The sequence below is a fragment of the Chaetodon trifascialis genome, chromosome 13 (genome assembly GCF_039877785.1).
Source record: "Chaetodon trifascialis isolate fChaTrf1 chromosome 13, fChaTrf1.hap1, whole genome shotgun sequence".
Classification (NCBI taxonomy): domain Eukaryota; kingdom Metazoa; phylum Chordata; class Actinopteri; order Chaetodontiformes; family Chaetodontidae; genus Chaetodon; species Chaetodon trifascialis.
This window is the reverse complement of record NC_092068.1, coordinates 26,217,469-26,233,363: the sequence shown is the minus strand read 5'-3', so window position 1 is coordinate 26,233,363 and position 15,895 is coordinate 26,217,469. Positions and strand designations below refer to the sequence as shown.

Below are 15,895 nucleotides of genomic sequence, written 5' to 3'. Positions count from 1 at the left end.
CTCTGCTTCCCTGCCACTTTTATGTTTCCTTCCCCTCTTTCCACTCTGCTCTCTCCCCTTTCCTCCACTCCACGGCTGTATTCTCTCCACCGTCTTTCTCTGCCTGTCCTTCCTCTCTGTCTTGTTTCATTTCACTTTCTTCCTCCCCGGCTGGCATTTCCCCCCTCTAACCCCCAGCCAATCTCTCTCAATTTATTCTTTCTGCGCTGCCTCCACCTCCCTCTGCACCCTTTTCCTCAATTTATTTTGGCTCATTTCTGTCTCGGTTTGAAACTCATCTCCCCCGTTTGTTTCCTCTATACCTTCTCCTCCACCTCTTTCTGCTGTGGCGCACAAAACGCTACTTCAGCCTCCTTTCTTGGCTGGCGACTGTATGAAGGCTGACAGGGTCATTTATGTGTTGACACTCCCATGACCCTTATGGCCCTTGACACTTCAAACAGCCGCTATCATCTTTCTCATATGTTCAGACGGAGGTAGACTCCATTGCTTTTCAAGTGGAAACTGGGTCATTGCAGCAGCATGAGCAGAGATATTGGTTAGAGAACAAAGTGTACGAACGGGAGGAAAAACAACCAAACCACAGACCATCTCTATGAGGATTTTTTTCAAGGTTTAGAAAAACTGTCGTCAATGATGACCAATTTTTAGATTTTTCTTTAATTCCACTGTTGTGGAAGACTGTTGAAACATTTGGGATTTTGCATACAAAGGTTTTTCATGTAATTGTCGTGCAGTTACGGACGACAACATATATCTGGTACCCACAGAATTAGTCTGCCTGCTTCCCACCTCGCTGGTTTTTTACTGCCTTTTTAAAAAAGATGTGTTCATGTTCATAAATGTTGACTGAAGTGCCCAAAATCCCAGAATAAAATGTGATGTAACATCACATCACTTTGGCTGTGCTGTAGAACCGCTCCCCAACACAAACGCCTCCATCTTTTTGTGGGCTTTTCATTACACCTCCCTCTGCTCGGTTTCTGTTCCAGTTCTCTCTCTTTAACCCGGCTCAGTCAGCAGTACTGCAGTCATTAGTGGAATTACTTTGGGGTTTCATCTCAGAGCTTTCGTCCCTGTCTAAGTACTCCCACTGCTATCAAAAGAGAAAGTGTCGTCATACCAGCAGGGTCCAAAGAGACCGTCAAAAGAGGCTAGTTACACCGAGGAAGTACTCGTAACACGAACGTCGCTGAAAATGTGCCGGCTAATGATCTTTAGTCAGAGCATGTAGGTGCATCGCTAACACGTCTTCGCGCAGCTCACACGACAGCTGGTTTTCTAATATTGAAGAGGGAGATGTGCGGTAACACGTGTCCTTCCCTTCACTGCTTTAAGTCTCTTGAGAATCCATCAAAAGTCTGCAAAACAATAAAACCGACTTCAGGTTTGGCACATTCACAAACCTGTTTTGGTTTCTCCACTTCCTCTGCCACAGTGTTCTTTGTTGACTCATTCTCTCACTAAATGTTGCTAATTCTGCATCAGTACCACCTTAAAACAAAACTAATCCTAAACACAAGAACAGGCGGCTCAAAACTAAATGACATGAACATTGTTTGGCATGTAAACACTCAATGACTCAATATTAACTTGAATATAACGACTAAATTGTGTCCGTAGTTCCAAAACTGTCAGGGCATTGAATGTCTAGTTATATTGTTTACATTAATCAAGTAACATCTTATTTTTTTCATTTTTCTTTAATCAGATTTTTACAGATTTAAATGAGTTTTGCAGATTTTAGATGATTAGCTGCATGTGTTCAGACAACATTTCAGATCTGAGAGCTTCACCTCGTTTAGTTAATTGAAAAAAGGCACAAAAACAATTCTTCCTTAAAGTACTATATCAAATAAAAGTATCATCAGAACTAGTACTGCAAAATGTCACATGATTCTCTGCTCTGTTTATGCAAAGGCTTCCTTCTTTTACCTCTTCTTTACAAACCGCTGATCAAAAACTTGAGCGAGCAACATACTTTAAGTTGCTGCATCTCAAAGTTGCCTCATTCATCTTCTAAATAGTTTTCCTCCTGGTGCCACCTTAAAATGATCTTCATCTTTTATTCAGCAAGGTTCACTTTTGGTGGAATGAAGATGACTGCAGTGTCAGAAGGCATCTGGGAAGACGGAGTCTCAAGAACATTTCCATAAAATCAGAGTACAACTCTGGTTACTTTACATATAAACCGACATTTGCTGACTGCTGCGATGAAAATACACGTCTTTCACTATTTGTACTCTTTAATGGTCACACCGGAATTGTTTACTTTGATAAAATGTACAATTATTTTTCTGTAAATTGACACATTTTAAGTGTTAAGACCATCAGATTGTCCATGCTGCTCCAGAGAGCAATGCTGCAGGAAAAAACAGAACGAAGCTGCTGCTATGATAAGTTTTGGCTGGCTTTTCCCTGCGATGTGATGACATGTACGAGCATCTGCTAAATCACTGCAAACAACATTTTCCTGAAGAAAAGTAGTCAGCTTTGTCAGTTTGACTATTTTCAACACGGTAACCCATATTCTGATAGCATCTGCACAGCATTCATACCCTTGCCCTTGGCAACAAAAAGTTATTCAGGGAAGTTTGTTGTTGTCAACGAAGGTGTGAAAATTGGTGTCAAAATATTGCCAACAAGTCCCTGAGCGAGAGTGTCAAACTGATTTCTATCTGTCAACCTGCAATAAGACGGGCTGCAACCACCAAAAGAGAAAGTAAACAGAGTAATCAAAGGGAGGCGATGAAATAAGTGTCATCCATTGTGCTGCACTGCGTTACATTAGTGTGTGTAAAACACACATTTCAATAACTGCTTTGGATTTTTTGTGCTTCAACTGCAGCTTACATGGACTCCCACAAATCTCCCAAAAGGATAACACAATAAAAATGATCACAGTATGAACTGACTGGAGGTCAGTAAATTATTCAACGCTGACAAAAATAAATGTCAGTGTGTTTTGCTGGCTAACATAAGAAACCAACTGCTTCTGTAGGTGCTGCATCCGTGCTGCGTTTAAGATTGCTGATGCGTTTGGAGTGCTAGATGATGTTATATCACATAAAAAGAAATATGCAAGACAAAACTTTGTTTCCAAATTGACCACATGCACCGTCACCAATTGTAAGCTTCTAAACTCATCAAAGATCATCTCCTCCATGACTACGGAGTCCTTTCTGATATCATCTTTATATCATCACTTTGTTATTCTGGTTTGCCATGCACTAAGTTGCCGACTTCAATGACGGCTCACGTTGCAGTTGCTATGAAAGTACCGTTATCAGTAGTAAACTTAAAACACTGGGCATATGCGAGTGAATTCCTGTCATAAGCTATTTTCATGCCTTAGAAATCAGAAAATATGAGCAATTTCCAAGCACATGGGCACTTTGCAAAAGAGGGAAATTCAGTGTTTACAGCCAAAATGATTATAAACATATATTTAATATTACTGTGCAAGCAAGAATGCTTTACTGTAGATTTGGAAACACGGAGTGGAAGGATTTAATGATGACTTACTAAATCCATAATCTAGAGCGCTAAATGAAAGAAGCAGCAGGAAAACACTGACTGGCCTCGTCTGCTATTTGTTCATAGATACCTCAGCTTTCATGTATTTGGACATTTAATATTCTGAATTCATAAAGCCAGTGAGAAGACATAATGAGTAGTAGAAAATTATCTCAAACAAAATTCTTATTTTTGCCATTTTTCCACATGCACACAAACATGCAGTCATTTGTCAAAGACACAAAAAGAAAAAGAAAAGTGAATAATTTGTGATGCAGAGGAGCCGGACGAGCTGCAGCCAGCGTTAACCTTTGCAGACAGTGAACGGTGATGTGACAAGTGAACTGTGCTCGACCTCGTGTTCCTCTGATGCTGGTTCAATGTGCTCTGAGGGGAGAGTGTGTGTGTGTGTATGCACGTGCTATCACTTAAGTGAGTGCATGTGTGTTTCTCCTTGTAACTGGTGTTTATGACTAATGAGAATGTTTTCTCTCAGCCATAAAGAGATGATGCATGTCTATCACTATCTGTACCGTAGGGTTCATACTATATCTACTGGATAGACTGCACACACTGGAATAGCTTGTGGTGTAATGTTAACACCATTAAAGGCAATCTTTTACACAATTTTGAAGAAAAAATAGTTTGAAAATATGCTTTATATATTGTTTATTTGAAGGCCAAAGATCTTAGGTTGCACAATTGCTCCACTGACTGACTGCACATTGAAATATGTTCAGGACGTTAGTGCAGCTGCATGATTTGGTCACATTTCTTTTCTATCTATGATGATTTAATAATTGTGTGGTAAACATAAAGGCTACTTTCTGTAAACAAGATGTAACTACATTACAGCATTTGACATGACTGACCAGGCCGTCTTAATCAATTGCCTTGAACAGTTGGTTGGTCTGTCTGAATGTGTCTTGAACTGGTTCAAACATACATCATCGTAATGCAGATGACACACAACTGTACATGTGTGCGGAGCCAAACGCTGCTGCAGCTATAGACTCCCGAAACTTCAGCTCATTCACATTAGTCCAGTTGTAGGTGCTCTGCAGTGGCTTCCTGTAACATTTAGAATTGATTTTATGGTCCTGCTCCTTGTACACAAAACCTTTAATGGGGTAGGAACAAGCTACATCGCTAAATCCCTTGTTCACTGTATGCCTTTAGGAACAACGCCAGTGGTATATTGAAGGTTTCCAGCAACAGCTGAAAGAAAATTAGGGATGCAGCCTTTCTCAATTATGTCCCAAAGCTTTGGAGCAAACTACCGATAGACATCAGGGAAGCAGCTCGCTGAATATTCTTAAAGGAAAGCTAAAAACGTATGTCTTTAATTTAGCCTTTAACTCGCAGGTCTGAAACTTTTGTTTGTTGGCCTTGTTCTTCTGCACTGCTGTGCTTCCTTTAAGGCTGCGAAGGCTGCGCCTGACACAGATGATGCCCACAGTGAGGTTAAACCCATGGTAAAATAATCTGGGGTAGGCTAAAACTGGCTTATTTCAGCTAATAAAGACCAGGAGTGAATCTGTGTCTGTCGGGAAATTGGGAGACACTGTTATGCTCGTTTTGCTTCAGAGGTGCTGATAGCTAGAGTGCGAACATGAGTTCTCGCCTGCAAGTCTCAAATTACTGACTGCCACGGTGGTAAAAGACAAAAAGGTTCTTATTTCATCCTTATTTTCTATCTTATTTTTATTATTATTATCAAATAGGTTTTATTCTCCATCTCATTTCACATACATTTTTGATGAAGCACTTGCATGTGATTTCTTTGTTGAAAAACACTTTGAGCAGTAATTTTTGTATGAAAGCTGATATAAAAATGACGTTTATTAACTTTATTGACGTGTAATCGTGATCATATAGTGTCACAGTCACTATTATAGGGACAATTCAAGTGCTAAAATACTGCAGTGTATTTTCTAAAGTACTGTACATGGGATTGGGTATGTTTACATTACACAGGCTTTGTATAGTAAAATGTGTTTCCCTCTGAGTTGTGTATATGTACACATTAGTGTCACGAGCCACTGGGAGGAGGCATTAGCCTAGTTCCCTTGCATTACTCAAAACAGCACAGCTCCTCCCTGCATTTAATCAAATTCCAGTGCAAACGTGTCCTAAAAACAACCTTTACCCTGTTCTCCCTACAGCGAGCTTCTGTGCAAGTATCACAGCCTGCTCTCGTTTCCATGGAGCCTGTTTGGTTTGCTCTGGGATTACTTTTCAAGACAATGTGTGACTTGCAATTTGTTTCACAGAGCAGCTGTGGTATCGACCAGTTCACAAGATGAAGACTCCGTAATCCGTTTCCAAATGGCGCAGATGGGATTGGCTCGTTGACCTTGTTACTTGTACTAGTCACACATTGCCTACACATGAATCAAACTGCATTTGTTGAGCTTCTGGCAACGGCATAATGCTGCTGGTGAGGACAATAGTATGATAATGGACTTTCTTATGTACTTGAGCAGTAAATAAAACTGTGTGCATTCTCTGTTGTACATGTTTTGTCATCACGCCTTTCTACAGAAACCTTTCTACCCTCTTACCTTGGGCTTTATGGTTAATTAAATACAACTCAGGTCTCAGGTTATCTCATGGATATGACAACAATTGTGTCCGTATGAGTGACGATATCATTGCCAGGGTCCGAAATTTACACCTGCCAGACCTCAAATCTGGGTCAGTTCTCCATTTGACGAGTAAATGTCAGATGGCTTTCCAGCACATTGGCGGGTTGATGCTTGCACCAATAAGCCATGTCATAAAAAACTATGCTGAGAGTCTCTGCATAGTTTAAGCGTCATTTAGTCTCTGATGTCATCCAAATCTGCACCTATGCATAAATTCTTTTCTCAGCTTTAGTGACCCGAATCCTCTCCTGGTCCCCGTAGCCATACAGCCTTTTAAATTATGTCCAGCAGCACAAGCTTTCCAGGTGATGACTGTGTGTTTTAGAGTTTTTGATGATTAGAGCGGCTGCTTTCAGTCATTTCAAACACTGCATGCAGTAACACCACTGCAGGATATTATGCAGGATTTAAGCACCAACGCTAAAAAATGCAGTTATACACTTGACAGGAAGGAGGAAACTCTCCAGAGGAAACAGAATTAAACTTTTAGCTTCGGAGATAAATTTTTCAGACAGCGCTGATGGAGCTCAGGATTTATCAGGAGGACAGCTGCTGTATTCCTAACCCTGGACTGTGTGCAACCTTTGAGAAGTGCAGAAACACAGCATTAAGTGACATTAGATCCTGACCATCCTGTCGGTGTGTCCGGAGACTTGAATAACCAGTGAAGGTGACCCGCTGTGCACCTATCCAAAACTCATCCGCTATTAATCACAATGTTAGCTATTACGACCCAGGCCACCCGACCATAGATCATCCAGAGAGCCTGCAGATATAACCACATCTCCCTCTCACACTCAATACCATATGTGTTTTTATGAGTGTCTTGACTGTCTTGAGCGCTCCTAGTCTTGCCGCACTGATTACTGTCTGCCACATCTGCTCTGCCACTAACTATCACTTGCTGCAGATCTTTTGCCAGTAGAGTGAGGAGTCTGAGAAGTTTTTAGTTCACAGGTGTACAAAACCTTCAGACTTGTGACTCCTGTCCATCATGAAGTGCATTCAATGCAGTGGACCACTCGAGAACAGCTACCATGGTAGTGCTGCTTTTTTCCACAACTGAATATGTGTCTTATTTTATAATTCAGTTATATATTTGAATTTACAGTATTCTGCCCAAAATGAACAAGTCCAGAGAGTATGTTTCCTTTCAGGAGTGTGGATGTGGAACCACAGTTTGCTAACAGCAGATCAAACATTATGAAAGCAGTCTCCAGTTGTAGCTGGACCAGGCGTTAAATCTGCCGACAAGTGAGCTGAACACACACAAGAAAACATGTTTCTGACGTGCTCTGCAGAGCAGACGACACACTTGGCTGATTGTTGTTGAATTTAGTGTGTCATGCATGGCAAGACAACAGACACAGACAACAGAAGGATGAAAAGAGAAAGACAAAGGAGGAATCACAAGAAATGCGGCTCTCCTGCCAGATTCAGAGGTAAAGACCCTGAAGTCCCATGGTTCCCGCACAATGACAGCCTCAGTGCATCCATTTTTAACAGCTGCAGTTGGAATACAACTGCTGTAAGACAATCCTGTACTACCGGTGCTGGATTGATAGGGGCTGAGGAAAAGGTTTCATGGTGACATTTTCTGCACCGAATGTGTGAAAGATGAACTCTGAAAGAGCCCATCTCATATTGCACAGCTGTTTTTTTCCTCTCTAGGAAGGATTTATTTTTAGGGAACCTAGAGGGGAACATGGTGTACAAATACACATTCATACAGAGGGATGTTTTCACATGCACCGTTATTCTGGTTTTGGGCACATATGGTGGGAAGTGTATCCACAAAGGGCCAAGACATAAGAAAGTGAATATCAATCCAAAATTTGCTAATTATTAATTTTCCTTTGGCTTCATTTAAATACAAAAACTGGTGACTGAGTGGACGAGCTGCTTGTGCTTGATTGGCTCTTACCTTCTCCATCTCCCCGCTCTTCCTCTTGCGTGCTGAGCGGGTGATTTTGACGGTGACGGCGTTCTCCTCTCCCTGGCGGCGCAGAGCCATCCGATTTGGCTGGAGAGGGCTGAAGGAGATCTCCAGCTCTGGTCGGGGGAAGCGGCTCGTCCTGCCGTTCTCTGTGGAAATCTCAGAGGAGTCCAGCACTGACGGATAGCCGGCCGATCCCTGTGGGGCCACACATGATTTTCGGGTTAAGGGTCACATCGTGGTCGCTCAAGAGAGGAATGTGTCTGGGTCAGTGGATGCAGGCTGGTCTGCCTGTTCATACGAGGTGCTCGGGTCAGTTGCCACAGCAGCCAAAGCATCTGCATCTTTGTAACTGTTGCTGAGCAACATCGCATCCGAAAGGGTTCAGGCTGCCAAATGCTGACTGCCCACTCATCACTGGCAACCTCTGAAATGCTTATGTGCTAATGTGTCTTGTGAAAGAGTGTTTAAAAAAAGAAAACTGAGATCCTGCATGACACACAGCCTTCAGCACATAATCAAGTGTGCAGGTTTGTCTTACCTGACTGCTGACTGACGCTCTGGTATCCCTCGTTTCTCGTGACTTCCCTTTAATGGCTTCAGTCGTGGGTTTCCCCACCAGTGCAGCAGGGCTCTCACTGCTTTCGGTCTGTCACAGCATAAGTAAGAAACTGAATCATAAATACGAGTAAAATATCCGAAACGTATATTTCCTGTATTGTTTGATGCTACAGTTCTCTGCCGGGTGCAACCAAAGGGACCAGGGATTTCAGATTGGCCATGCTATATAGATGAAACACTGTCACATACATTTTAAAGTGCCTCTCCTGTTTCTTACATGCAGATGCTGTTGAATCAACAAAGGTTAAAGACGAGCAATGTCAACGGACAGTGAGAGACAAGCAATCCTTGTTCTACCTTGTGGTTAAGCTGTACTCAAGTTCAAAACAAGAAACTCAAAAAGATCCAAGTCAGAGTAACAGTCTGTGGTCTGCTGTCCACATTTGTGTTCACTTTGAAGACGGAGAACACCTGAGGACAAACCATGAATAAATAAAGTGAAGGCGATTGCCCGGCGGGCTATCACGTTTTCCGTGTCACTGACATAACTTTGTGCTCTGAGTGTAATCCATGAATTCTGTTCCTCTCTTATTATATTCACAGTCACATTCTCACTGCACAAACAAACACAAACACAGAAGCTTTGAAAGAAAATGGAAAACAAGGATTCAAACTAAAACACCAAGCAACAACTGTGCTTCAGCCACGTCTATCCCACGCTCTGACCTGTTCACGCTTCACCTGAGCGCAAATGGAAAAACAAACATCAGTAATGAGAAATTTAAATATAAAAGAGAGAAAAAGTAAAACTGCCTGCCATCCTGCAAACCACAGGCATCTTTCACAACAAATACAATCAATTTTCTGGATATATATCTCTCTTTGCTGTTCTTTGGAATACAGCAACAGTTTGGATGGACACCACAGAACTTGATTATGATGCAGTGGTTTAAAGAAACTTGGCATAGAAGAAATAAATTGTCTATGATACAAAACTACTTTTGAAGGATGAAACAACAGAGCTTTTAACAGCGACCTCTCAAGCAAGCAGAGGTTGTTCTTTGATACTAAAAAGATCATATTTTGGGTGCAGCCTTCCTTTAAGACCGACCTGTGCCACCGCGTCCTCCCGTTCGGCTGCCGAGGCCTTGAGCTCTTCCTTCAGTCGCAGGATCTCGGCCTCCCTGTCGGACAGAGCCGCCTGCATCTCGGCCACGCTGACACCACTTCCACCGCTCTGCAACAGGAAGTTCATGAGCACTGAGGATGACTTCTGTTAAAATGTTATACAGAGCTCCAAAACATTCATGCAATAGAAACCAACATTGGGAATCTCAAATGATTGTTTTTTTGGACCAGCTGCATGACTGATATTTATTGGTAAACATCAACAAAAGTGAAAAAGAAATATTCATCTCATTCAATTAAGGACAAGGCGCTTGTGCATACTGGATGTACAAACACAGCGTAATCATGATCTACAGGAAGCTGGTGTTTCCATCTGGAGCGAACACAGAAACACATACAGACACCAACACCAACATCCCCAGACAAATGTACAAGACAACACAATCAGTGGACAACTGAAAGCGGATGATTGCGCTGTATGTGAAACACATGATGGAATTGCTTCCAGTGCACCGCTGACTGTGGGCCCTCGCTCCCATGTCACCCTGACAACTCGACGTGCGTTAGCTCGGACAGACGACAGCATGATCCTGCAGCAAAATATAGTGTTGGCACGGAGCGACTTATGGACGAAACAGACGAATAAAAGGACAACTCTGCTGTAGCTGCTGTGAAACTTTGAAAGGTTTCCAAAAGTATTCAATCATGGACATCAACCGTTCTCAGATGTGGACACAGTTGGCTTCAAATCTCGAAGGAAAAGTGTGGTAATAAGCGTGTCCTCTGAACTGACCCGTGATGCTGGGGTAATACACTTTGTTCGTGACTCCAGCAAGCAAGACCCCATTTACATAAATGAAGAGAAGGGAATAACAGAAACAGCTCTCTGAACAGCCTAATTCAATACAGACATATTTAACTGACCAGCTTAAGCTATCTATGTCTAAAATATGAATAATCAGTGTGAAACACTACAGTATGCAGTGTGATGAAATGCTGGTTGTAAAAAGGAATCTTTGCACGAGTCTAAGGCGAATGTTGAGGACCATGACAGCATCCTACCTGAGCTCTTATTTATTGATAAAGTCGTATGATTCAAGCTGCAGTTTGGACTCTTCTGCTGTGTCTTTCGTGTCATTTGTGGCTTAACTGATAGAAAGGCCTGCATTAAATTAGCTGCAATTCTCACCCAAATTCTGCCTGATACAAAAGTTTAAATCAATACAGTCATATGAGACACTGAGCGTGGCATCGGTTTAATGTGGTGAATCATTCCAGCCTGCCCTTCACGCTGTCTGTCCTGCAGTTATCCAAGGCAGGCTGTCTGTTCACAATGCAAGAAACTGTGTTATTCTGAAAACCACACAAAAGCTGTGAGAGGACAAAATGTGAGAGAGCAACGTGCCAGATACTGAAATGTGGAACACAGATATGGCTCCACGTTAGCAGTGCAAAATGGAACTAATCAAACGAGAAACCCAAAATCTCTGCAACTGTGACAAAACTGAGAGAATCTCTGCACCAAGACTCCTCTGCTGGGTAACACCACAGAAACTCATTCATAAAAACACTGAGGAATTCTTATTCATCTTCATCTGAGGAGTTTTCAGACAAACTGCATTTGAGCAGTGACCCTTCCCTCCCTCCCTTCTTGAGTGATTCGGTAATGTTGCTGGCTGACAGATGCTTTTCAGCCTCCCTCCCTGCACAACAATAGGTTTCTGCTGTCCCAGTAAATCCCATCTAAAAGGTAAATCAACAGTGAACGAAATGGGGCAGAAAACTGTTGATGCAGTGCACTCTGTGGGTTCAACCTTTCACTGAAGCTTCACCTCTGGCTAAACCCCGATCAATACTGTCACAGCAGGTGTTTTGCCTCGACAGATGATGAGAACCAATTGCTCTGACATCACTGATTGGAGTGTCTGCAGAGGTTAAACATACCAGGACATTTCAAACAGAGGAGAGCAGCCACGTTTGTTTAGCTTGTGTTGCAGACGGCTGAACAATCCATTAAAGCCAAAGGACTTTATTCACAAGAGGAATGTCATCTGACTAAGAGATTAGAGACTTATGCTGCTCATCCATTTTCTGAAATAGTCACTTGTGCCTTAAAGAACCTTCTTTAACCTTCTTCCTCCTCCCCTTCAGCTCAAGCAGATCTAACGTTATGAGATGTTTCACCCACATTCTTGTGGTCGGTCTCTTCGATGTAAAAAGCAGCCACTTGTGACAGCTTACGTCTTCAGTGTGTGCTCCCCGCGCCTCTTATCATCTTGACGCCATACTGACCTCTTGTGGCGTCTGTGTGGTATTTTGGCGTAGCTGCTGGATGACTTTGTCTTTCTCTGCTTGGCTGGTGAGAAGCTTCTGCAGCTGGACCTCCAAAGCCGAAACCAGAGTGTCTCTCTCCTTCCTCCACTTCTCCATGGTCTGCTCCTTCTCCGCCAGCTGGGATGACAAGGACTCCTGACAAAGAGGAAAATGTACATGCAGAGTACACGGTGTAAAATACTGGTTTAGTACTGCATGTGTGTGTGAGCAAAAACTCTAAAATGATAATATTTGAGCTCTAGAGTCAGGGTGGGAAATCAGTGCCAGCCACCAAATGCTGGTAAATGAGAGCTGCTGGTTCATTTCAGAAACAAAATAATGGTTTACGACTGAGCAGCTGATGAATCTGGACATTTATCTGTCAGTGACCGTAAACGTTCACATTTTAAAAAGCTCATTTCCCACCCTGCCGCCAGCATTGTACCAATGAGGCGGAAATGATGACAGAACATCGAAAAATAAATCTGCTGGATGAATGAAAAATGAGAAATGTGCTTTTCTCACACCAACAAGTGGGGCAGAAAACATAACTGAACCAAATCAGATGGTCGGTCGTCTGTGCAGCCTCGGCCCTCCGCTCTGAGACCCGGAGCCACTTTGTGGAAGCTGCCGACATGTTTATCACGTTTGCATTTCATCCCTTTCTTACCAACTGGCTCTGCTGCCGGGTGTAGCGTTCTCTGTCTTCGACAAATTTCCTCATTTCCTGGTTCCTCTTGTCCTCCGCCTCTTTAGCCTGGCCGATCAGGGACAGCTTCTCCTCCAGCCACCTTTTGCGTTCGGCCTGGTGTTTCTCTGCACACAGCTGGACACATACAAACGACACAAACTGAAGATTTATCTCTTCTCATTTCACACAACCGATAAACAGCAGAGGCCTGTCTGACAGAACAGAAGTAGATTATCAATTGTTCAACGTGGAAAAACATTCTTGATATATATTTGAGATGAATTATCTATTAATCATCAATATTCCGATTGGAATGTGATCTTGTGTGATTCAGTCAAATTACACAAATTGACTTCATATCTGGTCCTGCCATCTAAAACAACATTTGAAAGTAACTTCCTGTCATTACCTTCAAGCTTTCCTGAGCCTGGGCAGCTTCCTGTCTGGCCTCTTTGGTTTCATCTGACAGGCCGCCGTCTCGACGCTCTGTGCTGTTTCCACGGTCCTGATGCAACAACATCCCTTTCAGTTTCTCCACCTCTGCAACGGTCAAAACCACAAAATTAAAACCAGAAAACTGTTCAAAGATGAGAAAAGCACTTTTTCTTATTGCTCACAACAGAATAAGGTCGTGTTTTGGCCTTTCTCTTCGCCTCTCGGTTCATGCGTGGATCTCGCTGTGGTGATTCTTCACTCTGTGTTTCTGTCCTGACAGTGAAACCAACACTGTCTGACTTGACTTCAGCATCCAATTAAAATGTCTTGTGGCTGTGAGAAAGCACAAGCTTCCTCCAGACTCGGTGTCCAGTCGGTTTCATTTACTGTCTTTTATAAACATTCCTGTTTTCCCGCAGCTTGCAGGGATAAGAGGATTACACTAAGCTGTCCATGGGCCAAACCCCTTTTTGACTCAAAACAACGAAATCCACAATCTTTCCAAAATGTCTGTTTGCTTTCTTTCTTTGATTTTTAACATCTCATGACTTACCGCTGGAGAGCTCCTGGATGAGGTTAAGTTTCTCCTCCAAGACCTGCTCCATCTGGTCCTGCGTCTCCTCCTGCTCCGTCAGAGCCAGGCGCATGTCCTCCATCACACGCTCCTTGGCTTCAAGGTCTACGAGTGATAAAAGGCTTTTTAAAGACCAAACAATTATCATTAGCTGCAGCCCCCCAAAAGAGTGGCCACGCAGACTTCTTTCCACAAAGACACCATCTTTTACCTTTACAGGCCTGCTGATAGAGCGGGAGCGTCTGGTCAGACTTGGTGTCAGATGATTGTTCCTAAAGGGCAGGAGGAGGAGGAGGAGGAGGTGGAGATGAAGATGAAGAGAGGAGGAAAGCATGAAGATGGCAGACCAGTATGGAGGCAGTCTTAGGGAAATCTGTTGCATTGCTGATTGGCACACAACAGGAAGAGGGTGCTTCTCTGGGCGGGCAGACGGAGCGAAAGCCTTGAGACGTGGTGTGGTAAAGGGAAAAGTGAAAGAGGGATTATCTCACCACTCTGAGCTGCTGGATGGTTCTGTCTCTACTGGCGAGGTCGGACTGAAGCTGCTTCTTGGCCTTCTCCATGTCAGACAGCTTCTGCCTCAAAGCCCTCTCCTCTTCTCTCATGGCTGAGATCTTGAGAAAAGAAAGGCTGCTGTTTATATGAGTGTCCAGCCAGTATCCACATTAATGTGTTCTCTGAGCTGAACTCCTACACGGTGCAGCAAAGTGTGTCGTGTGCTTCAGCTCCTGTCTGCTCTCTGAACACACTGGTCTGTCTTTGCCAGAGAAGCTTCTGTCTCTGAAGCATGAAATCTATCTGTAAATGTATTAAAACACTCATTTCTACTGGCAGTTCAGTTTCTAACTCTGTCATAAGACAACGTTTTGTTTCTACCTCCTTCTGGACTTGCTGGATCTGCTTCTTGTAGTCGGCTAGTTTCTCTTTGAGGTCTGAAGTGTCGTCCTCTTTCCTCTGAAGGTCGAGGCTGAGGCTCTTGGCTTTGTCTGACTCCTGCTTGGCATTTTCCTTGAGTCTGGGAGGGTGAGACAAGATAACAGTGACATGCTACCAGTATATTGTGACCAGAGCACCACCCGTGCTGAGCCCCGACGTATTGTTCTCTGCAGTGACACCAGGGGGCGAACAAACAAAGCATTCTGTGAGGAAGCACATCAGGATTCTTTGACAAAGGAAATGGTTTTGATCTCAATTATTCTTCATTTATTGTGAAGCCTATAATTCTAAATACATAACGAGAGTTTGTTTCAGTGAGTTAAACAGACATTTCTTAAGTGCCTTTTGACTGACAGAGAATCAGAAAACGGGACGCAACACAAATGAAAATGGATGAATTACAACACAGCAAGACTTGTTTCTGACTGTTGAGTCACTTGTTTTACAGATGAGTCTTGTGCATAGGAAAGGTTAAAGAACAAGCAAGAGACAAAATCTCATTTCAAAACCTGTCTCATGAGGGGACTTGGAGAGGAAAATCATCAGACATTCAGGTGTGTTATTACTGCTATCCTGTGTATTTCAGGCTTCGTTTCACATTGCTTATCACACACTATAAAGTCCTAAAAGATAAGCAGGTAAGCAGCAGCCTACCATTAAAAAAACGGTAGACCTCGTCCTCTCCTACACCACTGATCCCACTACAGCGCTGTCCTTTCAGCCATTCTCAAGAGATTTAACATCGTTTACACATGTGACACAGCTGCCACACCCAAGTGGTTTCAACGACCCCACAGAGGTTAAATACTTGGACTGCTAAACCAGAGAGAGATTTACTATCATTACAGAAATATTCTCAGCTCCAGGCTGACCTGAACTGCTCAACCACATGCAAAACTTGTATTTGTTACCCCAGGATAAATGGTAAGTCCTGGGATACATTTAAAATCAGAGCCCAGGTTTAGCATCATCAGAAGGTCTGAGTGAGCATGTGGATGTTGAGATTTAACTGACCAGAGGGTCTAAGGATGGACTGTATGCTGTAAACTTTGTAAAGCCGCTTGAGGTAAATTTGCAATATTGAGTTATATCAATAAAATTGATTGTGACATCAAAGAAGCATAACATAACAGGGTAATCCAGTAAGTATCCAAGTA

General features: G+C 42.9%; 1 protein-coding gene across 1 annotated transcript in view; it reads right to left on the bottom strand.

Annotated features, from left to right (window-relative positions):
* The window catches only part of kif20ba (kinesin family member 20Ba), a 44,839-nt gene that overhangs the window by 14,203 nt on the left and 14,741 nt on the right, over window positions 1–15,895 (bottom strand). Inside the window, exons 21-30 of the mRNA XM_070977602.1 lie at window positions 14,679–14,817; window positions 14,294–14,416; window positions 14,014–14,074; window positions 13,782–13,907; window positions 13,203–13,333; window positions 12,773–12,928; window positions 12,082–12,258; window positions 9,773–9,898; window positions 8,642–8,749; window positions 8,089–8,298 (exon numbers count right to left, since the gene is read on the bottom strand). Coding sequence (XP_070833703.1) covers window positions 8,089–8,298; window positions 8,642–8,749; window positions 9,773–9,898; window positions 12,082–12,258; window positions 12,773–12,928; window positions 13,203–13,333; window positions 13,782–13,907; window positions 14,014–14,074; window positions 14,294–14,416; window positions 14,679–14,817 — 1,357 coding nt within the window. The remainder of the gene's footprint in view (window positions 1–8,088; window positions 8,299–8,641; window positions 8,750–9,772; window positions 9,899–12,081; window positions 12,259–12,772; window positions 12,929–13,202; window positions 13,334–13,781; window positions 13,908–14,013; window positions 14,075–14,293; window positions 14,417–14,678; window positions 14,818–15,895) is intronic.